Source organism: Musa acuminata, chromosome BXJ3-3 (genome assembly GCF_036884655.1).
Source record: "Musa acuminata AAA Group cultivar baxijiao chromosome BXJ3-3, Cavendish_Baxijiao_AAA, whole genome shotgun sequence".
Lineage (NCBI taxonomy): Eukaryota > Viridiplantae > Streptophyta > Magnoliopsida > Zingiberales > Musaceae > Musa > Musa acuminata.
The window spans coordinates 8839685-8865954 of NC_088351.1; the positions used below are offsets into that span (position 1 = coordinate 8839685).

Genomic DNA, 26270 nt, shown 5'->3' on the forward strand with positions numbered 1-26270 from the left:
GGAACGCACTACTCAATTATCCTATAGGTCTTAGTAATTGAGTTGCATTGTTATTTTTTTTATTAATATCTTGTAGGTCTTAACAATTGACAGTTATGGTCTGAATGACTTGAGATTAATCAGGAAGATATTATAAGAACCAGAGAGTATGCTAGTAGCTCTAGTAATGTTCAAAACTTTTATAACCGATCATCTTTCTAATAGGTGAAGATCAACTACCATTGTTACAACTTTTTTTTTTTTCAGGCCTAGGAGAAAACCTCTACTCACTCTTTTACAAGAGATCTCTTATAACTTAGTATCATAACTAAACTTATGAAAGAGGAAGAGACTTAAACAATACTCAAATAGAGAGTTACAATACTTCACAAACTCAAGAGTAGATGCTCCATCAATCAAGCCTAAGTGTGATATTTATAGGCCTTAAAAGGCTTCAAGAATGATGCTGAAAAATTTAAATTATTGAATTTCAGGGTATGAGCGGTAGTACCGTTTACACTAGGCGATACTACCATTGTAAGTTTTGACATCGTAATTTTGGACTTCGATGGTACTACTATTGCAAAATTTAAATTCCAAACAGTACTACCACCGCCATAGGTAGTATTATCGTCACCATAGGTTGATAAACACAAACAATGCTTATTTGTTAGCTCAAGTTGTATCACCGCGTGAGCATGTAGTACCATCACCCAAGCTTACTTTAGGCTACTAGTTTAGCCTTTTCACATGTCTAGTTCAACCTAACTTCAAGCTTAATAACCTTTTTAGTAAGTTGATATTGTTTTGACATAATACCAACTTTAATTAACCCAAAATGATCTTGATCAGACTTTGACAAATTATCTATAATCCGAACCTTTGACACATCGTCATTTTTTTCGATATATCACTCATTCTATCAGTATATTGACTTTTCCACGATATCTAATCTTTCGATGTAATATAGTATATTGACTTTTCCATGATATCTAATCTTTCGATGTAATATATAATCCTTCCGACACTATGTCAAACCTATAGCACGAAGTCCGATCTCCAGCATGTCGATCAATCCTTCAGCTCGACGTCTAATTTTCGATACGATAATTTCTCGATATAACGTTCGCCTCTCTTGCTCGATAGTTGACCATTCGATGATCCGAGTCCGTGATCAAAGTATTTTTTATGTCACTTATCTCAAAAATATATTGGTCCAATAAACTCATTAATTGATTTCATCATCAAAATTCGAGATTCAACACTTTCAACCTAGACTCCACGTGGAGACTACGTGTTAGATAATGATTGGTTAATGATATTTTTTTTTTATCATTCTCTAATCTATTTTGAAATATTTATTAGATTGATTTAATCATCGAAATGATCATTATCGAAAGCCGATAATGAATTTCTCTTATAAAAAAAAAGCATGAAGATCCAACTAGAGGATTTTCAATATGGACTCTTTCATTTACATTATTTTTCTAATAAAAAAAAAGAAAGATTCATCTAAACTCAGAAGATTTATTTTTATCTTGGGTTAAGATTGATCAACTCCGATCATCTCCAAAATAAAACAGAGTAATGCTCAATTATAGGATTAATAAGTACTCGAATAATAAATTAGGGTACAAAATATATAAATAAAGTTGAAATTAATAGGTAGGTGTGAATATAGAATAGATATACCAATCATAATTGAAATGGATTTAGATCCTTGGTGGCCAATCTAACACCACTTGGTGGTACATCAGATGGCCAATCTCGAACGTCTGCAACAAGTAAGCTGTCAATATCAGAAACAAAGCAATGAATCAATTGGCGTGCAAAGTTGCGGATGAGTCCTTTGTTTGTATGTACAAATGGCGTGCATTGGACCCCGCCATCTTTTAACGTACAATTTATGAACTAAAGACGATTCCTCTGCTCGTTGGAATCCTCGTTGGATTCCACCATATTGTGCTGTTCCCACTCTTCCTTCCTCTTTCCTATGTCCCTCACACTAATGTCTACAACAAGATTGTATTACTTGCTCCTAATCATGATTAATATTAACTCTCTTAATTTAAAATATTGATATTATCTGGACTACGACGATCAAATCTATTAAATATCATGGATGGATTCGTTAATTTTGGTATTTTTTTTAAATTCATATTGATAAAAAAATATTATTAGAATTTTTTTTTTCACTAATCATATATAATATAAATAATATTTTTTTAAAAAATCTAATATCGAACTAATTAGCTCCTGATGTTAATATTAATAGCCTTCAAAGGTTAGCTTAATCGAGTTTAGGTTGTGCGAGAATCTTTGTCTGTTTGATCGACAATACTTTTTTGAAGTGAAGTCAAACTTTGATGTCCCTCATCCGATAATAACAAGATCTATGTTGGTCAGTCAAACCTTCAAATTAGGAAAATAGAGATGCGATTACATTTGGCTAAGCAAGGAAAGGATATTTGTTGAAGTTGATGCCAAAGGATTTAGATCCTGCATGAAACACTACAAGTTTTATGAGATATAATTTTGTCCTCTTGAGCATGTTTAATAATTTTTATATCTCTTACGTGTTTAGGGACGGCAATCAGTGTATTAACGGCATTATAATTCTTTTTTTTTTTTGGAGAGAAAATTGGCCATTTATTCTTTTTTGTGTGCTGATCTCCACAGTACAATCAATAGATTAACTTTAAAAAATGATTAAAAAATACATTGAATCGAAAAAAATATATTTTTTTATTCTGATTATTACTAAAATAATGGAGATATTTTGGTCTGTTCAATCTAGTTGGCAGCCTTGTGTGATGCAAATGTTTCCTTGATCACAAATTGTATTTGATTACTTGAATATGAATTTGATTATCATTGTTAAAATTAAATCAAAAATATTAAACATCTAATTTTATAATTTTCAAGAAAAGAAATGATAATATAGGTATATATATAAGTTTATAATTTTTTTGGGGGATAGATAATACGGTAAAATTAAAAGGGCCACATAAGTAATTTTGATAATATAGTTAAATTAGCAATAGAAAAGGGGGGAAGTTCGAGTCAAACTTTATGGGCTTACGGCGGTTCGCACAAAGAGAGAGAGTGAGAGAACGACCGTCGGCATTGTTCTGGTCGTCTTCTTCCTCTTTCTCACCCTCGTCTCTCGTCTCTTCTCTTCCCGTCCTCCCTTATCTCTTCCTCTCGCCGCTCCAAATCCAAAGACCCGAAGACCTTTCAGAGCCGTAGCCGCCGTCGCCTGTCTTCCTCACTCTCGCTCCGCCAAATCGCACGGGTTCGAATCAGCCATGCCGTCCGCTTTTTCGAAGTGTCCTCTCTTTTATCTCCTGTCCGGTCTCAGATTCTTGGTCGTGCATTCCGTGTTGGCTTCCTTGTCCTCCACAATCGATCGGTTTATGTCGAGTAGAGTACGGTCGTTACCGGTTGAGGTTTTCGGAATAAGATTACAAAGCCATTAGGGTTTCGCTGATGTTTCGTCTTACCTCGACCAAATAGGTTTTGGTCATCGGCATGGTTTTCTTGGAAACGGGGGATGAGAATCTCAATATTTGAACTGTAGGAACAGTTTTGAGAATTTGTTTCGGTAATGGTTTTGAACTCAATGAAAGCAACTGCATGGTGTTTTCTTTATTATCCGTTTCATAGTCACTTTTAGGGAACGGCTCACAAGAACTGAAAAGTGTTTGCCTGATTTATATTCATAGCCCTCCTACCCTTCTTGGATTACTTTGTGTTAGAGCATTGCATTAATTTGTTGTCCCACAATGTACTGTTGTGACTTGTGTTCGGATTCTTGTACTTACAAGTCAAAGATTTAATTGGCGTCGACATGGGTCTTCTTATCTTTCTATGTTCGTGTGGTTTTGTTTCTTCGTTAATATTCAGATTACGTATATTTATCTTCGTATGGAACTGGTTCTTGAAGTTATTTTGAATCAGGCTATCAGCTGAAGCAAGATGGAGCAGAACGGGGAGGCTAATCTAACAGCACCGCTTCTACAACCCAACGGAAGTGTTGCTGTTGATTTTTCGCATGAGTCTTCCGAAAGCGACAAGAAGACCAGGAAGGTTGTGTTAAGAATTCGTGAAATCCAATGTGCTTCTTGTGCAGTGTCCATTGAATCAGTGGTGGGGGATATGAAGGGAGTCGAGAGCATCTCCGTATCTCCTCTTCACGGCCAAGCAATTATAAGATACAACCCTGAATTTATCAATGTAAGTTGGGAAAGAAGTTTTACTTTTTTACTTTTAGTCTTAAATATTATGATAATATTATGATGATCCATAATATACTGATCCATGGACTTTGGTTGTAAAGTGATCACCGTCTGGATTCATTTGCCTGATTTTGATCCACTCTTATTGTGGTTTGGAACCTATCTTTCCCTAAAATATAATTACGTTTGTTATGAATTGAAATATGCAAAATGCGATGATTCAGGTCCTCTCCTTACATGCTGATTGTGAGTGGTATCTATTTTCTTATTACTATAATCATTAACATTATCTTTGTGCTCTGTTTCTATATTTGTTAATAATGTTTTTTCTTTATCCCAAGGCAAAAAGAATCAAAGACGCCATAGGAGACTTAAAATTTGAAGTTGATGAATTTCCAGATCAAGAGATTGCTGTATGCCGACTTCGAATCAAAGGAATGGCCTGCACAAGCTGTTCTGAATCAGTTGAGAGAGCACTCCTTATGGTTGATGGTGTTAAGAAGGCCATAGTTGGCCTTGCTCTTGAAGAAGCCAAGATACACTTTGATCCCAATGTCACAGATTCTGTTCACCTAATAGAGGCTATCGAGGATGCAGGGTTTGGAGCTGATCTGATTAGCTCTGGAGATGATTTCAATAAAGTGCATCTTAAAGTCGAAGGTCTTAATTCCTCAGAAGATGCCACTATCATGAAGTCATACCTCGAAGCAGTTGAAGGTGTGAATCATATTGAAATTGATGAAGGGAGCCACAAAGTAATTATTGCCTATGATCCCGATCTCACAGGTCCCAGATCACTTATCGAACGCATACAAGAAGCTGGTCATGGTCCAAACATATATCATGCCAGCTTGTATACAACCACTAGAGTAAGAGAAACAGAACAGCATCATGAAATTACAGCTTACAGAAATCAGTTCCTTTGGAGTTGTTTGTTCTCGGTTCCTGTGTTTATGTTCTCTATGGTACTCCCTATGTTTTCACCTGTTGGCGATTGGTTAAGCTACAAACTATACAACAATTTAAACATGGGAATGTTACTTCGATGTGTCTTCTGTACACCAGTGCAGTTCATTATTGGCTGGAGGTATGATTACGAGTCTATTTCATTGTGTGATGCTAGTTTTGTGTCTATCACTCTAAGAAATGATACTTGTATCACTTTTTATAAAATACAATAATTTGATAATTAGACTAATAAAATTTTCTCCATTACCGTTTACGATTTAATGTTCATTTGGATACTCTGGGACTTCTGATTTATATGACTTGTATTACTTATCAATCCTAAAGGTTCACTTTTTATTAACGACTTAAAAATCGTGGTGTAGGTTTTGACAGTAAATGTTTGTTTTTTGTGATGCCATATATATTTCTTTTATCAAGTCTGCTGAAGAGTATATCCTAGTGAAGACTTTTCAATGCTTTATATTTTTATGCATAGATTATGATGTGTATATTCTTTTTTTTCACAAGCATGATTGATACAGCCTATTCTAACAGTGTTGCAGAATTTACTAAGTCATGGTTGTGCTTGGCAATTAATTCAGATTCTATGTTGGATCTTATCATGCACTGAGACGGGGATCCGCTAACATGGATGTTCTGGTTGCATTAGGAACTAATGCGGCCTATTTCTACTCCGTATACATTGTTATAAAAGCATTAACCTCAGAATCTTTCGAAGGTCAGGACTTCTTCGAAACCAGTTCTATGTTAATATCTTTTATTCTTCTGGGTAAGTACTTGGAGGTGGTTGCAAAGGGCAAGACATCAGATGCTTTGGCAAAGCTGACAGAACTTGCTCCTGATACAGCTACTCTGCTAAGTTTAGATGTGGATGGAAATGTAATCTCAGAGACAGAGATTAGTACTCAGTTATTACAGAGGAATGATGTGATCAAGATAGTTCCAGGTTCAAAAGTTCCAGTAGATGGGATTGTTATAAGGGGTCAAAGCCATGTGAATGAGAGCATGATTACTGGAGAAGCAAAGGCTGTTGCTAAGAGACAAGGAGATAAGGTTTTGTATTGGGAAATATGTAATTATTTTACTGTGCATTTTTTTATTTTTTTTGTGCATTTATTTTAAGAAGAATTTCAAACAGGTCATCGGTGGTACAGTGAATGAGAATGGATGCATACTAATTAAGGCAACTCATGTTGGATCAGAGACTGCTCTCTCACAGATAGTTCAGTTAGTGGAGGCGGCTCAACTTGCAAGAGCTCCAGTTCAGAAGTTAGCAGACAAGATTTCTAGGTTCTTTGTCCCAATGGTAAGTACATTGTCAGCTAGAAGCAATTTGTGGATTTGTTGGTCATTATCAATATCTTTTGAGAAATTCATAATTGATTATGAAAAAGGTTTTGCATACAACATTATTGGCAAGGTTGGTTGACCATGCAACTTTGATATTGCCTAGGCTGTAAACAAGAAACAAATTATCTAGACTGCGTTTACATGATTCCCCATGCGGGCATCCATATTTGGATGCACATTTTGATATGATGCCTGCAGAATATGAGCTATACTATGCGCTAGTATTTTTGAATGTTCTTGTTCTCCATCTTGCTGAAATGCTGATACACCAAAAAAATAGCATAAGTTCGCTGAAGTTCTTTGATTATGATAAAATTACTTTATATGAATAACCTGTATATATATATAAGATTGTTATATAAATAATGGTTGCACTAGTATGCAATTTACAATAATTAGATTCGACTCTTTTGAGTAGGTAAAATCTTTAGAATTTTTCTGCTAACTAAAATGTCCTTGTTGTGAGTTTTCTCCTGCTTCTTTGCCCCTTACTTATTCCCTCCCTCCCACTTCTAGCACTTGTTGTGAGTGGACAGTTAACTGGCAAGTCTTATGCTTTTGCTGCATATCTTACTAGATCCACTGTGATTATCTGGCTTTTGTTTGCATTAGATAGCAATCTGGTTCCCTGGCATTCCAATGTATTGCTTGTTGGTTCAAACGAACTGCTTAACCAATAGCTACTCTTCATTCTTGTTAATTGGGTATTTAGGTTTCATGTACTGTTATCTTGTCCAAAGTTTATTTGGTTATAAAATGGTTAAATGTACTGAATTTTGGTTGATAAATTTTGGTCAACACAGCCGGTTCATTCTTCTTTTGCCATCTAACCTTGATTTGCTTTATTTAGTCTCTTGCTAACCTGTTTTCAGCAATGCAAACACCCTGTCTAGCAAAGCAAGATGAACTTATCAATTTTTAAACATATCAATATATGCCATATATTTGTTTTCCGGTCTGCAGGAACTTCTGAGTATCTTGCTCTAAATGAGCTTGTATTTGGATTTGTTACATTCTGGAACCTCTGCTGAGCCTTTTGCTTGCAGACCTGAGAGTTCTGCAATGTCACTTGTGCTGTGTTGTTGATTTTACCTTTGCCAGATTAGAAGGCTCTTATTCTTGTCCAGAAACTACGATGTCACATTAAGAGTGTTGGACATTGTCAATATTTGGAGCAAGGTATGCAATACCGTACCATACCAGTGTTTTGAGGTTGGCTCAGTATGGTATAGTACCGTGTACTGAGCGGTATGCTAGGGCGTACCGAGCGGTACACCTAATTTAGGCGTAAAACCCTCCGAAAATACATGAAAAAAAAAGTTAGGATAGGATTTTTAAGTTAGAAATAAATATAGTAATAGTATAAGTTTAGCAAAATCAATGTAAATTAGGTAAGAATAGTATCACATATTTTTTTCTGGCTTTGAAGAATATCTTATGCAAGGTTCGTATTTCAATCCATTATGAATTGTCCTTGTGTAAACATACCTCTTGATTAGAAAATTTTTCCTCTTAATCTTCCTAAATTAACCTTGATTTAATTCACAAATCGTTGTTTCGTAGAGTTTAGGAGAGCACAAATATGAGAAAAAATGAATTTGAGATAATTTAAGAGAATATGAAAATGTAATAGAGTAAAATAGGGGAGAAGGGGTTTAAATATTATGAGAAAGGGCTCCAACGGTCAATTTGACCGTTGGAGCACTGTATCATTATTACCAAGCGGTTTTAAATATTTCTTCATCTTACTGTAGCACTGTAGCACTACTACAGTATAGCACTGTAGCACGTTCCGTTCGGTAGCGGGCGTACCGCATACCGGTATGCTGTCGGACTGGTACGTACCGCCCGTACCGGGCGGTACCATTCGAAATTGCATACCAATTTTGGAGAACAGCAGATAATTAGCTGGAATAATCTAGTTAAGCTTCAGAAATTTATTTGTTTGGCACTTTTGAGTTTGGAAAATTCCTTATAGAGAAAAGCTAAGGTGCATGTGATGCTAATATTTCTTGTCTGGAACTAATTGCTGGTTGCTTTTCACGGTCTTCGTTTTTCACCATGAAGATTTTCCAGGTCACTGAAAGACTTGACCATCTTGAACTAATATGTTGCCTTTGAGAAATATTCTTATTGTGGTCATAGTTCATATTGTTGCCGACCTTCTGATGCTGAGAAAAACATCTGCAGTCGTATCACGCCCAAAGACATGCCACTGGTTACGAGTACATTTTACTGTTCCAATTAAGTTGTAGATCTAATGCAATTTGTAAAAGAACCATGCAATCCCATTTTATCAGCATATGAAATCTGAAGATGGACAATATGGATGGTGACCTTTCCAAATGTTTGAATTATTTTGCAGGTTGTGGTTGCTGCCTTCATCACTTGGCTTGGTTGGTTCATCCCTGGAGAAACACACTTATATCCAAGGAGTTGGATCCCAAAGGCGATGGATGGATTTGAGCTAGCTCTGCAATTTGGGATTTCAGTATTAGTGGTTGCCTGTCCATGTGCTCTAGGACTAGCAACACCAACAGCTGTTATGGTTGCCACTGGAAAAGGTGCTTCTCAGGGGGTCCTTATAAAAGGTGGTAATGCATTAGAGAAAGCCCACAAGGTAATTAGGAAAAATGTCGCAATTATCAACCATAGGAGCCTAGTGGAAATGGTTTTAATTTGTAATCAGATGTACTTTTACTTTTGATCTGATTTGGGTTATGCAGATGGAATTTGACTTTGGTTGTCTCTCTGCTTCACAGGTGAAAGCTGTTGTTTTTGATAAAACTGGAACTTTGACAATTGGAAGACCTGCAGTCGTCCAGATAAAGAACTTTTCAAAGATATCATTACAAGAGCTATGCAAATTGGCTGCTGCTGCAGAGGTTAGCATTTAAGCAAGTTTAAATTATGTACCTTTTCCAATTATATATGTTTTAGTGGACGTGTAGAAGATGATCTTGTGTTTTCAGCAGTTTCTGCACTAGAGATTAGTAATTAATGAACCACTTTTTCTGCTTTGGATATCTTTTAGCAATTTCTCTATCAACCTTTGTTATTTTTTTGTTAAGGTTAACAGTGAGCACCCTTTAGCAAAGGCTGTTATAGAACACTCGAAGAAACTACACCAGCAGTATGGGTTTTCTGATGATCACTTGCTTGAAGCCAAGGACTTTGAAGTGCATCCTGGTGCTGGAGTTGGCGCCAGTATTGGAGGCAAAAGAGTCCTTGTTGGGAACAAGAGGCTCATGCTTGCCTTCCAAGTTGCAGTAAGCCCTGAAATCCAAGACTATGTATCAGACATGGAGCATTTAGCCAGGACTTGTGTTCTGGTTGCTGTTGATGGTGTAATCTGTGGTGCTTTTGCTGTCTCTGATCCCTTGAAGCCTGAGGCTGGCCGTGTAATTTCATTTCTAAATTCCATGAGTATTTCAAGCATTATGGTGACCGGTGATAATTGGGCTACTGCCACTGCCATAGCAAGGGAGGTCGGAATTGAGAAAGTATTTGCTGAGACAGATCCCGTGGGAAAAGCTGAAAGAATTAAGGATTTGCAGGTAGGATGGACATAGTTATCTTGCTTTGGCTCCTTAGTCTTTTCACCTTAGTTCTGATTCACAAGTACTGATTCTATCTTCATGCTCATAACCAGCTGATACTTGGTTAGTCAGCAACGTACAAATATATTTTGGAAGGATTTTGTGTTAGTTTAATATTATTAGTCTCTTACACCTGAGTGATAAAAAAATTAATCAAACCAATTTTATCAGTGGTAGATGACCATGATATATGCATTATTTTGGAACTTCCATCAGAACTGGTTAGAAATTGTTTCGTTGAGATATTATTGTAAGGCTAATGCATCATGGCTGACATTATTATCTGTTTGGATAGCTCAATAATTTTGAAAATTTTCTCCAGAAATTTCTTGTTCTAGTCTTCTTTCTTAGCAGACTATTATTTTCTATGGTTGAACACGTTAATTGATTCCTGTCTGTCACAATGGTACTGTTGCCATTCATTTCAAGGACTTATCTATCTTAATGCAGATGGAGGGGTTGACAGTAGCGATGGTCGGTGATGGGATTAATGACTCACCAGCTCTGGTTGCTGCAGATGTTGGTATGGCCATCGGCGCTGGCACAGACATTGCCATCGAAGCCGCTGATATCGTTCTGATAAAGAGCAACCTGGAGGATGTAATTACTGCCATCGATCTATCAAGGAAGACTCTAGCAAGGATCCGGCTCAATTATGTATGGGCTCTGGGTTACAATGTACTCGGCATGCCAATCGCTGCTGGCATCCTGTACCCATTCACCGGAATCCGGCTTCCTCCATGGCTCGCTGGTGCCTGCATGGCCGCCTCATCGCTCAGCGTCGTTTGCTCCTCTTTACTTCTGCAGTCGTACAAGAAACCACTGCAAGTCCAGGATGCACAGGGACGTGGAGATTACTTGAATTATGTTTGAAGCAGGAGTTCTTCTCATTGTATCGATCACCACCTGCTCGAATTATAAGTTGTATTGCTCCCAGGATTGCTGAACTTTTCTGTAGTACATGTTCATTTCACAAATCATTTCAAGGATCGATCGATAATGTTGACAGTTTCATCTGTGACAGTGATGCAGACTGGGAGAGTTAGGTTTGTCATTATTTCAGTGCTGCTACCCTTTTCAGGGTTTTTTGCATAAGAACTCAATTGTCGAAAGACTAGCTATCATAGCCTTGTATTCTTGCATTTGTCACAAACGCCACCTCTCAGGTAATCATCGATGATCAACCCTTGGGTTAACCTTTTTGTGTTGACTTGCATTTAAGTTTTTGTCCCAGATTTGACTGTGGGATTCTCATATTGATATGTAAAAAAACAATGAGGATGTGAAAGTTAATATGTTAGGGTGAACGAGGAAGATAAAGTAAAATTATCCAAAAAAATTAAAATAATAAAAAATAATCTTAAGAAAAGTAGATGTTATTGAGATATTCATTTGGCTAATGCATAGTTATTCATGAGTGCGATGATATCAGCAATAATGCATCGTAGTTCTAAAGTTAAGCATGCTTCGATGAGAATAATAATATTGATAAAAAAGAGTAATATGTGGGCATATATTTTTACATTGCAATCATTTTATAAATTTATTACCTACTTAAAAACGGAGGACCTTTGACGCTCTTAAGATGTGTTTTAGTAATTATCAATAATTTCACATAATCAACACATGTCTTTATGACTCAATAATAATCGATTTGAACCGGAGAACTAACTTTTCATTCAATTCAATAATTACTTAACTTTATCATAAAAAATCTAATGAGTGCATCACTAGAAAATTATATCATTCTCGTTCTTAAATACTTTTAATCATTAGTGACTCACGCATCAGACGAGATCACTTATCCCATATTGAATTAGAGTCCTTGATGTAACCAAACACTAAATTAACATCCCTAGTGTGTTGGACAATCAAAACCTAAATTAACATCTATATTGGGTTACATGTAGTCCTAGAAATTAACATCGTGAAGATATATGAGAAAAATATATTATTTTGATTCTTAAATCATTTCAATCCATAGTGACACACATTAGACGAGATCACTTATCCTAGATTGAATTAGAGTCCTTGATGTGTCGATTAACCAAACACTAAACTAGCATTCCTAGTGTCTCGGACAATCAAAACATGAATAAACAAGAATATTACGTTGTATGTTAGTTTTGGAATTAAAAAAAAAAGGAAATAAATTTAATTTAATACATCGAGATAAGGGAAGGAAGAAATAGGGAAAGTATTTTCATACGTATAAGGGCGCATAAGAATTCGAGTACACAACAGCATCGGCCATTCGAAAGCTGGACAGCGTCAAGATCAGGCGGTCAAGATTCGTTCGCATAACCTCTCGATGGCAATCAAGCTTGTCGCTTACAAGATTTCTATGCAGTCACTCCACAAGAACAACATGGTTGTGAAACCCTAGGATTCTCTATATAAATACTCACCCACGCGATGGTTGCCTCCCTTCCCATCCGCCCCGCGTCTTCCCTCTCCTCCCTCCTCCTCTCGCGGTCTCACATCTCTTTGCGCGTTCGCTTGGTTCTCCCAGAGAGAGGAGGGAGTGTCTGCTACTCCCAACTCCGAGAGGGTAAGCCGTAGCGTTCTTATCCTGGTTCGTTCGTGTTAACTTGTTCCTGTTGCGGCGAAAGATCTCTGTTTTGGTGTTGATCTTGTTTTTGTTTGGGCTCTTTTCCTGTTGAATGGTCCGGATCTGGAGCCGTTCCATGTTGTATTATAAGGTTTTTGGTGCGTCTATTGCTTCGCTCGGTAGATCTACCACAAAAGAAGTCGTCGATTATTCCCTCTTCGTGCATTTGTTCTGATCTTTTCTTATAATATTTATGCTTTTTGTGTGCTATGCGCATTTGTTCTGTATATTATATTTTTCTTAATGCATCCTATATGATTGATTTAATTGCTTAATCTTTGTCTTTGGTTTGTATGCCAATATGCCCCTTTCTGCCAGTAGATGGATAATTAGATGTTGTTAGTTATCTATTGATATTAAGCTAATGCATTGATGTGTTGTGTTTTTTACCATCCTTTACTGAATGCAGTGAGAAATAATCTTATTTGACCTTTTATTGAGCACTTTTGTAGATGTTTTTCCAATTATGTACTGTTTTTTTGTTTAAGGATAGTTTTGAGGACTACGTTTCTTTGTACGATCATCTTTCCTGGGTTTGAAAGATTGGATCCTCAAGTTCCACATACTCCCTTCACTTTCCTTTTGTTTACTTTGAAAATTGTGCTTAGGTGCTCATACGCAACTAAAAGCAAACACAATGGTGTTAGAAACACTGCCTTTTTTTTAAGGGCTTAATAAGATCAAACCTTTTAGCGTTGATGGTTCTAATTCTCAGTAGCATTATTGTCTAATGCAGGTGTACCGAGTAGTCTGATAATGTCATTGATGCTGTTTTCTTGTTTTTAATTTTAATTTTTTGCTCTTTTGCTGTTCTGTTGTTAGGATGGAACTGTTTTAAACTTTGTGATAGCTGTTTTTATGCTTAAATCAACCTCCTGTACTCCAGTTTAAAGCTTGTCTCTGTTGGCTGGTCATTTAGAAGGTTTAAACAACATAATGTCAACCCCTTTAAGCAGGTGCTGAATTTATATTAAAGATAACTATGTGTGAAATAAGTACTGCCTATAAGGTTAAGTGCTTGTTGCTGACTACAGTAGTCTATCTATTAGATATCTGTCTGAGCTGTAAATGGGGCAATCCGCAAACATTCACTTTGCATGAGAAGAAATATAGAACAATGGGAAACACCAGGCTTTTCATAGGAGAAAATATTACATCAAAAACAGAAATAAGTAAAAGTGTGAAAAAGGTATTCTTTTTTTTCAAAAAATATGTTCTTAAATCGTCCCTTTCTTTGTTTTCTTATAAATGGAATGTTCAAGAATTTAATTTCCAACTTGTACTGATTTGATGATTATGTGCTGTACATGTAGACTAATCTGGAAGTGAGACATGGCTGACCAAGTTAACCACCCAACTGTTGTCCAAAAATTTGCTGGCCAATTCCATCTTGGTTCTACCTTTTCACAAGACATGCAGGCTATTGGTTATAACTTCAATACGACTTCAGTATACAAGAGACACTTCAAAACTGCAAACTACACTAATGGCGCACTTCAATCTCCAGTGGTGCCTGCATGCAGAGCTAGCTATGATCTCTCTATGTTGTCATCTGCATCGCCTATTTTTGCAAATGCACCTGCAGAAAAAGGTCTTGCGAGTTTTGCAATAGATTTCCTCATGGGTGGAGTCTCTGCTGCTGTTTCTAAAACAGCTGCTGCTCCCATTGAACGTGTGAAACTTCTTATCCAGAACCAGGATGAGATGATAAAGACTGGTCGTCTTTCTGAACCCTACAAAGGTATAACTGACTGCTTCAAACGAACAATGCAGGAAGAAGGTGTTGCCTCACTGTGGAGAGGCAACACAGCAAATGTTATACGCTATTTTCCAACTCAGGTGAGTTTTGTACACTTACTGTTTATATTCACTTTTGTAACTTATTCCATCACATCGTTGGAATAGTATATATGTTATGCTGAGATTTTTTCAACTTTGTTTTTGTAGATTCAGATAGAAATAGCTAATGTCATTGTACTTAATGATCATCTGATATGCGCTTGGTTATACTTCCTCTTAACCATGTATATTTTTGCGTGTAGCATTTGACTGGTTTACTTGGCTTTAGCTGCAGTTTCTAAGTTTGTATGCCATACATCCTTTTGAGCATATGCATTTACAACTCATCCAGCTATGGTAGTTGCTCTCTATTTTTCCCTAACCTCGATCCTGGATTGCTGCATGACCTAGTGATACCTTTTACCTTGTGATGTTTTCTTTTTCTTGTTTTATTTCTCAATCGATTTGTTTTATAATGTGTCCACTTGATAGCTATTTGCTTGCAATAAATCATTATATTAGACCTGATGCCATGTTTTCACTTTGTATTTATCCATTTTTGTCATGTGGGTGATGGGGGTGGGTCTGGTTCACATGATTAGTCTTGGCTTGTGCAAGCTGAATGACCTTTGCTGGGCTTGCACTTTCTGTAGTTCTCCCTGTGCAATTCTCATATAGGTTTTCTTGTGCTTAGATCGGGGTGGCAATGGCCCCTTAGATTTTACTGTCTATTGTTGCTTCAACATTTATTAAAATTATCATCCTTTTTTCATAGGTTTGATTCCCTTGTACCTGTCTTCACAAATCATATATGTACTGTTCTCTCTTAAGATCTTATTCAGATGTTATGTTTCCTTTATCTTCTTTATATATGCTTACCGTCTTCTCTTGTCGTCCCTTCCAGGCTCTAAACTTTGCTTTCAAAGATTACTTCAAGAGAATGTTCAATTTCAAGAAAGACAAGGATGGATACTGGAAATGGTTTGCTGGAAACCTTGCTTCTGGTGGTGCAGCTGGTGCTTCTTCTCTACTCTTTGTCTACTCTCTGGATTACGCCCGAACTCGATTGGCTAATGATGCTAAAGCTGCTAAAAAGGGAGGGGAAAGACAATTCAATGGCCTAGTTGATGTCTACAGGAAGACACTGCAATCTGATGGCATTGCTGGCCTTTACCGAGGATTCAATATTTCATGTGTTGGAATTATAGTTTACCGTGGTCTTTACTTTGGAATGTACGACTCCTTGAAGCCGGTGGTTCTTACAGGGAAATTACAGGTATGTGGTTTAACTTGAATATTTTTCTCTAAATATTGCATCAGCTATCCACAAATATTGGATTATTTTTTATAGATTTCTAAATATCTTATCAGCTATCCTCAGGTTCCATTTAACTCGTATCTTATGTGTTCTTGGATCTGATTCTGACTCATTGCGTTTTTTACGATTTCAGGATAGTTTCTTTGCTAGTTTTGCTCTAGGTTGGGTGATCACCAATGGTGCTGGACTTGCGTCATACCCTATTGACACCGTTCGCAGAAGGATGATGATGACCTCTGGAGAGGCTGTCAAGTACAAGAGCTCCCTGGACGCCTTCTCCCAGATCCTGAAGAAGGAGGGTGCCAAGTCTCTGTTCAAGGGTGCAGGTGCCAACATTCTCCGTGCCGTTGCCGGTGCCGGTGTGCTTGCCGGGTATGACAAGCTGCAGCTGATTGTTTTTGGCAAGAAGTACGGTTCAGGTGGTGCTTGAGATTGTTTTTGGCAAGAAGTACGGTTCCGGTGGGGTTCCGGTGGCGCATCCACCTAATAATCTGATGGTGACGATAACTTATCTGAGATTTATTTCTTAAGCCTTTCCATGCCCTTTTTTTTCCAAGTTCTGTTGAAATAATTTAGATTCCTCCAACAAATATTTGGAGCAATATTTTCGAGAACATTTTAATTGGACCATTGTTTGCTATTTAATGCCTTAACAGCAATGTTACCGGTGCTGGTGGCGACGGATTTTGTTTGATGTTTCAGATTGTTGTGTTTTGCGTTTGGCAGAAATAGATTTATGGGTAGAGACATATCTTGGATTCATTTCAAAGAATTCTGACACTTGCAGAAGCTAATAGTAACTTTGTATCTTATCATGCATCACGATCAAGGTTTTGTAGCCCGAACCCGAGCGAACCAAAGCGGACCGCTCACAAACAGACCGGTCTTTCCGGGCAGGCGTCATATTTATGCAGCTGGAACTTCCATTACCAAAGACCTTGCAATTCGACTCCCTTTCACTCACTCGCAGCGGTCCACCCGCAACAGAATCAAGAAGACGCCCCACTTCATCCGGTCCTCCGTCTCTTGTCTTCCCCCGCCATCTATTCCCTCCTCTCCTCCCCTCCCCTCCCCTCCCCTCCCATCTGCTTCCTCAACGCCGCCTCCAACTCTACCATCACTCTCCGAACCCAGACGGTGACTAAGATGCCACCTTCGGCCCACGTCACTGCCCAACCATGTCGGCCGCCCATCAGATGCTCGATGAATTGTGCGACGTATGTATTCTGCTGCATTCTGCTCACCGCAAGTGCGTCCTAATTCTTCTGGACTAACCTTTATCATCGTGTCTTCGTACGGGTAGCTCACCTCAGTGCACCGTTGCAGATTACGTTACGTTGGCGGAGAACGGAGAGCGTCGAGCGTCGAGCGTCTCTATGAATCTTTAAGAGTTGGGAGGTTTCGGTGAGTCTTATTTTCCCCATCTTTCTCGATCGATCTCATCTGCGCATCTGACCAATTAAAACCGCTTACCTTATTCTTTTAACTCGCTATTGAGTGCCCAATGAAATTGCAGGTCGCAGCCAAATGATATCACTCACCGACGACCTGCTCTTTGACCGGCCACGCCTCGGAGGAGCATCGATGGTTCGCAAGATTCTGCAATTACCAGCGCTCATTTCTCAGCATTGGAAAAGTAAGCAAGACAATCTAACTCATGCAATTACACTGTTCATAACTCTTCTCTTACCAAGGCATTTCATATCATATTCAAAGATTTTAATGGTGAGCATGATAACAAATTCGAATTCAACATGAGTACGCACGTAAGATGACTAGCTAAACAACAGCTTCTCATAATCCTAGCGAATCCAAATTAGCTGAGTTGCAAATTTGTGCATAAGAGTAGGCAACTTATAGTTTAGACTATACAAAATAATACGAGGCTAACCTAATCAGATGTCACTGCTCATCAGAATAAATTTGATGAGACTTCAGCAGAAACTCCCAACAGTATATCATCAATGGTTGTAAACATTTAGGTAGATTCCGAACAACATAACATAAATGAGACAGACAAAAGCTCTCAACATACCTAGAACACTTGGATGTCACTTACCTTAGGAGTAGCACTGTTCATCTGCAATTTGGTATTCATATTTACTCAAAATATTTCACTTACATAAAGCAAAAGTTTATCAGAGCCATTTAAGTCAGATGCTGATTGTCTAAGACTGGAAACCAAGTATTCAAGGTCAACTATCATCATTTGGATCACTACTGCTAAATAAATTACACAACATCCTAACAAGAAACTAATCAGACTATCATCATCACATACAGTCAGCAAGAGTACAGATTACAATAGGGTTCTTTTTCCAGCTCTCTGTAAGTGTTAGATCAAGCTGATGCAACTGAACCACATACCTGCAAGCACAAGAACAGGAACATATTATTTCTTTTCACATTAGCCATTTAAATATCACAGTGTTAACGTAGAAAATGAGCATAAGAAATTTACTGAAGAACACCTTTGAAGCAACTGTAGGTTAATTTATGAACAAGTCTACACCTGTAACTTAGCGTATAAAGTAACTATAGGGCAAGTTGAAAGAAAAGCAATAATGGTGAAGATCAATGCTTCTTTCCACAATAACTTTGTTGATTGATCAATGAACATTGAGGAAAAAAAATCATCAAAGTCCTGATCATGCTGTGGAATTAGATGAGTGGGTACAATGCTTATGCAAGACCATCATTAACAGCCTATCTTGGCAGAAAATGACACGAGAAAGGAGCGGTAAATATTCAAGTCATAAAGCATGATATTTCCAGTTCAGTCAATAGCAAAACAACCAGTGCCAAGCAAGCTGGAGGCAAAAAAAAGATGTAAACTTATACCAATTGCATACAGCAAATATAGTTTCCAGCCTAAGTAAATAAGCAGAGGTGAGATATCTTAACGTTACAAATAGCTTTAGACATAATGAAGAGTAGTGCAGCATAAACAGGTTCGCTGCACCCTTTGAACAGCAATTTGGGTCACATGTATGGATTGTGATGGTGCTCTATGGTTATGTTCGACAAAAAATGAAAGAAGAGGAGCATGCAATAGATGTCCTACAGCCGGAGAGGAGTAGATGAGGGGCAGGAAAAGGAGATGAACATAACTGTTTGCCGCTGCTAACCACCCGTCACCGACCATGCACTGTCCAATGTTTGTTATGTGCCATCCAAGGCAAATTGCACTCAATATATATACGAATATGTGTTCAACAACATTTTAGGGAGGGGGAGAGAAAGAGGGGCATGACTTGAATGCAATGAGACAGGATTTAAGCTCTGAGGCATGAGTCTAAACAGAAAGAGACAAGAATAAAAGGAAAATAAAGAGAAAATAATTATGTAAAATAGATTATATAATAAAAATACAAATACAATTATATAAACGACCCATGCAGACCCCAACCAGAAACGGCCCCCCAACTGAGATTATCCCTTACTACTCGTTGGGAAAGTTTCTGTACTATGTCCTTGTATCATAGCAACTACATATCAACTCATGACCCAGGTAACCATGGGGCAACACATGGAAAGCATATGCTGAGAAATATTTTTGAGAAACTAGTAGTACGTTGATGATATAGAATTATGAAATAATTTTATGAGCTCCAATGTAACTAAGTGTTTTAATTAGAATACCAACATTTGGACATCTTGATAAATCTTGAATACAAAGAATCAAGGTCTTCTACATAATGACATACATACAGTATCATAAAATAATTTACAACTAGGCAAGGACTATTCAATCTCAATCTTGGAAGTTATACACATGCATCTTAGTTACATACTTTTAAGGCCATTTTTTTAAAGAAATTATTGAAGTGAAAAGTATTTCATGCAGAAGATATCGAAGTCAAATATGGATCCAAGTGAGCAACATTACCAAAGGTTTGCAATAACTTACAATATATGCCCACTAAAGTTCAGTGTATTTCAGCATGAAATAATGATGTTTTAACTTCTAATTATACTATTTTGCAATATAAAAGAACTTTATTACATATGATTTAGGCATCATTAGAATAAATATTCAACCAATTTTTATGTTTTGTAATGCTAACCTTGCAAATGAAACATCAATGATTGTAGCTAGCACAGGAAGGCTGAGATTTGAGGATCACAAAACACAAATATGTTTTGTAAGTATTTATAGTTAATGTTGCCATGTTATTCATCTGATAGACAGTAAAGTTACATCCTGCATATTAAATACTAGTCAATTACCAGCATCAGGCAAGCCCTCAATATCCAAAAGAGTTTCACCATGGAAAAGCTTGAATTGAGAAGGCTCCATGAAAATGGTAGTTAAACAGAATAATAAATTCCAAATATAACCTCAAATCAGCAAAATAATGAATATAGTTCTAGAGCCAGGTGACACATCAAAAAAGGACACAAGGAAAATGGTGAAGGCGTAGGCCATCTAACCAGTTACTGGATAGTATCACGACTTCTTTAATAAATGGTTTGCCAACAAGTCAGATATCCCTGAGACAGGAAGGCTCTCGCAACCAAATAGTTCTTGAAGCTTGGGGTCACAGAGAATAGATGAATTTGCAGGATCCTACAATAAGCCAAAGCAGAAAAACTCAGATTAAGTAGTGTTTCTAATCAAGAGATGTATCAGATAAGAGCAGATACAATAGAAATAAACAAGTAGAAATTGTGGTCACATAAAATATCAGCAGCTGTAAACATTAAAGCAATGCGAGAATCTTGTCAAATCAATGTTATTCAGAAATAGAGTTGTCTCCCATGCTTAGTCACATTTTGTCCTCACCGGTTATTGCTCAGAAAATGAAATAGTTGTCACATAGAACCCCTGGTTAGCTTAGATGTTAATCAACCAAACAAAATTTTCATGAACAACCTTTAAATTTCAAACTAAAACACTAGCAAATATTCTCAAATCCAATAAATATCTTATATTACATATTCATCATGATTGGACCCTGCAAGGCCTTACTCTGATCTAGGTGTATTAACTGAACACTATAAATCCCCACCCCCACCTCATTTTCCCCTATTCAATAGATATTCACCGGAAATTAACCTGTTCCAGCCAACCCTGGATTATTCAATCAAGTCCAACTGGATCTTGTCCATTGTCGATCAGTTTGGCAGAGATCAGGGGAGAAAGGAGATAGTGAGCCAGGTCACACGATTTTACAAGTATTTTCGAGTGAATATACTTTGAAAGGGAAATGGGGATGGAAGAGTGCATCTTAAAATCAAATTGCTACAGTAGATCACAAAGTGAGAAGGCTGAACACTATATTTAGAACTTAAAACAAACTGTCATGCACTTAGTAGAACAAAAATTTTGCAAACTAGACCTAGAATTCTTCATAACAAACATATCATTAATAGTCTTCATTTTTTTAGATTTACATGCAATATACATTTTCTTCCTTTTTTTTGTAAATCTCAATTTTTCATTCAAGATCTCTTTTTCACAATGGCCCCTGATCTGTTCTTACTGGTCTCAGTCCCACTAACCTCAATGTTCATTCAAAAAGTTCTGTTTTTGGTCACAATTAAAATGTTTAATGGCATAAGAAATTAGCATGGCAACTAACCATCTATGTATCCGTCTACAAAAGATATAAGGTCAAAATCAATGACATTTGTACACAAGTTGGCGAGGTGACAGCACCTCTAGCATAACATCAATTTGTACAAGCCAATACTTCATTTTCATCAAAGAAGCATGTGAAATTACTTGCTGTCAAATAATAAATATATGCTGGGGGCAGCCAAATACAATTAAAAAAGTAAACGAACTATGATTAATATTATTATCAACATGGGCAAGCAGGATATCATGAACACAGTAAAAAGAGGCATATATATATATATATATGCCTCTTTTTACTGTGTTCATGATATCCTGCTTGCCCATGTTGATAATAATATTAATCATAGTTCGTTTATATATATATATATATATATATATATATATATATGACATCTTGCTGATCTTTGATGTAACAGAACTAATGCTGTTCCTATACACAGCCAGAGCTTACTTCCAGCTGGTTGGCTTTTATGTAATCCCATACACGACTCAGAGCCACAGATTTGAGAATTTCTCTTTCTTCGCTTCCAAAAAATTTGGCTAGTGAATCAGAAATAACCATAGGATATTCATCAGAATCAGGTTTGGTAATTTCAGTTGCAGAAACATCTGCAGCCTTTAGTTTTTTGGATTCAGCACCTGTATCCTCTGCGAAAAAAGTAGTGGATTCAAATTCATTCAGGTTATCACGGCATACAAGCATTCAAACACACTTAAATGCACGAGATGATTAGCCTACTTGGATAATCAAGTGGAATTATATGCTTGGATAGCAGCTTGTTCATCTTAAACATATCAGTACTATCTGTCTCAAACACCCGCCGTAGTTCATCATTGCAGATGATCTTCCTCTTGTTATTAGGATCTTGCAGATTGTTTTTTCGGATGTAAGCCCATAGCTGCTTTACGATCTGAACGAAGATATATGCAATTAGTATTCCACACACAGACAATAGCAAAAACTCGAGCAAAGTGTTATACACATTAGAGTGTTGATTGAATGAAGAACCTGAGTCCTTGACATTGCTGCCTCACCAACAATGGGCTGCAGTTCAGGTGAAACACCACAAACTTTATTCAGACCCCCAGGACCACCTTTTCTTTTAGCCCTAGGTGGCGCACTGCACAAAGGATGAAGTATGGGTAACCAGACCAAGTACCACAAAGTCCAAAAATATGAATATACAAAACAGGAGTAAATATTCATATTTCTTGGTACAGAAGCCACCAGTTGCAGTAATTATCTACTAAGGAAAGATGAAAATAAAGAAGACGTCAGGTTTATTATGGCAAATTAAACAGTATCCATAAACAAGTTGAAGTTGGTGCTCTCTTAATTTGCCAATGTGTTCATAGAATAAAACAGCAACATGTGTCTTACAGTTGAAGATTCAAGCAGGGTAAGATTTCTTTCTTCATAAGTTAATCAGATGATTCAACATGAATTAGTGACATAAACCTACTTGTTCTGAGTGATTAAATTGTATTTAAGATTGTCACCAAGGTTTCATGTAACTTAAGTAAAACTTTTCCAAGGGAGAGATTTAGGTTATAGATACTCTGCAACACCTAGGTTTCAGCATCTATTTTGTTCGTTCCTTTAAGTGCATAATGTGGCAGGCAACCTCCTACCCATCAACCCAACATGCTATTCTGAATTCATTATGGGACTGGCTGCAAATGTACATCCACAAAGCCCAAGTAAAGGACTTAGTGAATAGTGAGTCATCATCGTATATGCATAATTTACGCAAGATCTGCCGATTTCCCAACGCTTAAAAAATCTTTGGATCGGTAAAATCTCTCTATTAAATGCAAATCTCCTATAATCTTCAAGCTTGCATTGCATCACTCATATGGCATTTCGAGTCCACATCCTGGTGCAAGCTATGCAAAGAGATAAACCGAAAAATGACTAAAACAAAACAAAAAAGAATGGTAGGAATTTCAAATTTGGATGTATCACCAAGAAAATGGTATGATCTAAATGTTAGAAAGTTTTTCTTTTAATGGATAAACCTACATCAAGAACTCCAAAACAGGGGCTAAAAAGACATCTTTGGTTTATGTTTTGGTTATTGTGGCTTTGTTTCAGTGGTTCTTGTACCGGCTTGGACAAACTAGACTCTAGCATACAGTGAAGTGACACCGTAACATGAATTCAAACTAGCAAGCAACCGCCTTCTACCATTTGTTAACTAACACACTCTCACTTCATCTAGTTTACTAACCTCAAAACGTAGTTAGTTTCTGGAGCGCGCACACACTCACTTGATGATCATGAGCTGCATTCTATTTTTATTTATTTGCTCTTTCTTGACCAATCTTGGATCAATATTAATATAGAACCAAAACTAAAAAGAAAAATTATAAAAATGTAATCCACTTGAACCTAACTGGTTGCATAAGTCTTCAGAAAAACTCTCATTTGAATCTAGAAACCAAAAGTTGAATCAATTCTTCAGCTTTGTAGTTGCTACTTAAGCCACATAAAAGCTCAAATTGAGCACGAAAAGCTCGTCAAGAAATCCTTGTTAAGAAGAGTAGAGCGCATTCTAAGCTAAAAAGGAGGCACCTTTCCTTCGGCGCAGCCATAGCCACAGTCACGGGCGCAAGCCCGACAGCAGCAGGGACCCCCTGTGGCGCCTGGTGGAGCTGCTGCTGGAGGTGGTACGCCGCCACGACGGCAGCAGCGGGCAGAGGCGGGGGCGGGGGATACTGGAAGGCGATGCCGGGGTGGTGGTGTTGGGGAAATGGGGCCGGGGCAGCGACGCCGGCGGAGGATGTGGGCTTGGGAGGGGGGATCTGCTGCTGGAGAGGGAGGTGGTGAAGGAGGATGTAGGGGTTATGGGGGCCGCCGGCGGCCTGCGACTGGGGATGAGGAGGGAGAGGATGAGCGGAGGGGCGGAGTAGGAGCTCGATCTGATTGCGGATGAAGGCGGCCTTGTGGGAGAGGTCGAGCCCTAGCTTGGCCTCGACCTGGCGCACGACGTCGGGTAGCGATGCAGCGGCGGGGTCGGACTGCCGGAGGACCGACTCAACGCAGCTGGCGATCTCCTGGTCCGAAACCATGGTGATGGCGGGCCCAACACCATGTAACGGCGACGCCAGAGGGACAGAGAAAGAAAACTCAAATGGCCCGCCCCGCCCCGCCCTTTCCCCTCTCTCTGTCTCTCTATCTCTCTCTTCTCCTCCTCCACTCTCTATCTCTCTCTTCCCCTCTCTATCTATCTCAATCTCTCTCTCTCTCTCTCTCTCTTAGGTCTCCCTTCAGAAATAGTCGAACATTTGAAGCTGAAATAACCAAAATGCCCTCGAATCCTTGCTTGAGAATCAAATCATGTCACGTGTATTCATGTCACGTGCATACACGTGACATGCGTCCTCCCTGAGTTCATCCCATTCCAAAGCCTCTTCCGGTTGATTGGCCGATGAACCGAGGCCCCAGTGGTGGAGCCCAGCCTCTACTCTACGGACGACGGGATCCCCTCCAACCATTCCTTTAGATATCACCGTCCAATTCCCATCTTATGTCGTTGACCAAGCGTGTGATCTGACGACAAAGGGATGTTGACTTGAGCACGTCTCAGAACTACCTAATAATTAATGTATAGTTGGGTCTCCCGTCGAATTCAAGTCTTTCACAACTAAGCCACTACGTTATTAATCCAATTCGATCCAAAGTCTAAAGGTTATTAATCCAATCGGTATCTAAAGAGCATCACGTTTTGGCTAACAAGAATAAAAGTCAACATAAAGCTTGTTTCATGTGGCTTGTTTCACACACTTACACGATGTGGAATAGATATCTCAACGACTTGCATGAGGTTGACCAACCTCCGTATCTATTTCTTCTTATTTAAGATTCCGATTTCTTGGAAATTAAAAAAAGGACCATTATGTTGACCTGTGCACAGTAATTTCGATGATTATTATGTATCGATGAGGTCGGTTTTCATCATCCTATTGACTTAGACGACACGGATCGCGTCGGGGCCACTATGATGATAATAGTACTTTTAATTGCTTGAAAGATGATACTCATTGGGATTAGATATGGTTAGGCTAAGGTATGCAATTGTACTTTTATTTACCTTATTACTCCAATAGATTGAGTTTAAAAGTAGCAATTTATTATTCTATGCAATCTTATTTTGAGGATTAAGCCATTAGCGTTGGTTTTAATTGTCTTCTCATATCCTACGAAATATGTTCGATTACATCCAATTGTATGAATAAAATGTATGTAGAAATTTTAAAAAAATAAAAAATATAACCCTAAATGAGAAGGTTAATTTTGTCTAAAAGAAAAAAAGAACACACAACCCAATATTACTTATAGAAGTATACTATTTGCGTTCTTCATTTTACTATTTTAAACAATATTATTTTTAATAGTAATAATGATTTATTTATTTTTCTCTTTTTCACTGTCTTTTGAGTAAGAAAAATATCAAGAGGAGTAAGACGAGAACAAGAAAAAGAAAAAGAGAATGAGTGGGAAAGAGAAGAGGAGAATGAGATTTATATTTATTTACAAAAGGATAGTTTGAAAAAATTTAAAATAAAATTATGGATCGTAAATAGTAATCCTTTTATTTATATCTCTAGAATAAAGGAGATTACTCTTTGATACCTATATATTTACTATTTTATAATATTATTTGTAATTTTTTTAGTATTTTTAAAATCATCCTTTTATAAATTAATTTAAATATCTTATTCTTAACCCTCTCTCCTCTCTCCTCTTATTCTTTCTTCTTAGATAATGATACGAAAGAAGTGATAAATAGGATCGAATGACATCGAGCAATAAGGAGAAGAGAGTAAAGAAAAATTAAAG

At 37.5% G+C, this 26270-nt stretch overlaps 3 protein-coding genes across 3 annotated transcripts; 2 read left to right on the forward strand and 1 right to left on the reverse strand.

Annotated features, from left to right (window-relative positions):
- The first annotated feature begins 3054 nt into the window (after nucleotides 1-3054).
- On the forward strand, nucleotides 3055-11331 carry LOC103977947 (copper-transporting ATPase HMA4). Its single transcript, XM_009393613.3, has 9 exons — nucleotides 3055-3274; nucleotides 3940-4215; nucleotides 4559-5304; nucleotides 5768-6239; nucleotides 6325-6492; nucleotides 8902-9156; nucleotides 9299-9421; nucleotides 9608-10093; nucleotides 10586-11331. Exons 2-9 carry the CDS (start codon nucleotides 3958-3960, stop codon nucleotides 11006-11008), a joined length of 2931 nt encoding a protein of 976 aa, XP_009391888.2. The 5' UTR covers nucleotides 3055-3274; nucleotides 3940-3957; the 3' UTR covers nucleotides 11009-11331.
- A 1195-nt stretch (nucleotides 11332-12526) lies between these two features.
- On the forward strand, nucleotides 12527-16537 carry LOC103977948 (ADP,ATP carrier protein 1, mitochondrial). Its single transcript, XM_009393614.3, has 4 exons — nucleotides 12527-12686; nucleotides 14060-14585; nucleotides 15430-15801; nucleotides 15977-16537. The coding sequence occupies exons 2-4, from the start codon at nucleotides 14079-14081 to the stop codon at nucleotides 16271-16273; spliced, it is 1176 nt and encodes a 391-aa protein (XP_009391889.2). The 5' UTR covers nucleotides 12527-12686; nucleotides 14060-14078; the 3' UTR covers nucleotides 16274-16537.
- A 1381-nt stretch (nucleotides 16538-17918) lies between these two features.
- On the reverse strand, nucleotides 17919-24678 carry LOC103977949 (formin-like protein 18). Its single transcript, XM_009393615.3, has 6 exons — nucleotides 24003-24678; nucleotides 22437-22548; nucleotides 22167-22338; nucleotides 21879-22075; nucleotides 20278-20413; nucleotides 17919-18210 (listed from the first exon to the last, which is right to left on the reverse strand). Exons 1-5 carry the CDS (start codon nucleotides 24497-24499, stop codon nucleotides 20294-20296), a joined length of 1098 nt encoding a protein of 365 aa, XP_009391890.2. The 5' UTR covers nucleotides 24500-24678; the 3' UTR covers nucleotides 17919-18210; nucleotides 20278-20293.
- Between the last annotated feature and the right edge of the window lie 1592 nt (nucleotides 24679-26270).

Bases quoted from the DNA above. Each gene is read 5' to 3' on its own strand.
- LOC103977947 (XM_009393613.3), top strand. From the start codon at position 3,958: ATGGAGCAGAACGGGGAGGCTAATCTAACAGCACCGCTTCTACAACCC. The intron at 9,157-9,298 runs GTAATTAGGAAA...TCTGCTTCACAG, and splicing joins CATTAGAGAAAGCCCACAAG to GTGAAAGCTGTTGTTTTTGA. The intron at 10,094-10,585 runs GTAGGATGGACA...ATCTTAATGCAG, and splicing joins AAAGAATTAAGGATTTGCAG to ATGGAGGGGTTGACAGTAGC.
- LOC103977948 (XM_009393614.3), top strand. From the start codon at position 14,079: ATGGCTGACCAAGTTAACCACCCAACTGTTGTCCAAAAATTTGCTGGC. The intron at 14,586-15,429 runs GTGAGTTTTGTA...CGTCCCTTCCAG, and splicing joins TACGCTATTTTCCAACTCAG to GCTCTAAACTTTGCTTTCAA. The intron at 15,802-15,976 runs GTATGTGGTTTA...TTACGATTTCAG, and splicing joins TTCTTACAGGGAAATTACAG to GATAGTTTCTTTGCTAGTTT.
- LOC103977949 (XM_009393615.3), bottom strand. From the start codon at position 24,499: ATGGTTTCGGACCAGGAGATCGCCAGCTGCGTTGAGTCGGTCCTCCGG. The intron at 22,339-22,436 runs GTTCTTCATTCA...ATCTTCGTTCAG, and splicing joins CAGCAATGTCAAGGACTCAG to ATCGTAAAGCAGCTATGGGC. The intron at 22,076-22,166 runs GTAGGCTAATCA...CTTTTTTCGCAG, and splicing joins AATTCCACTTGATTATCCAA to AGGATACAGGTGCTGAATCC.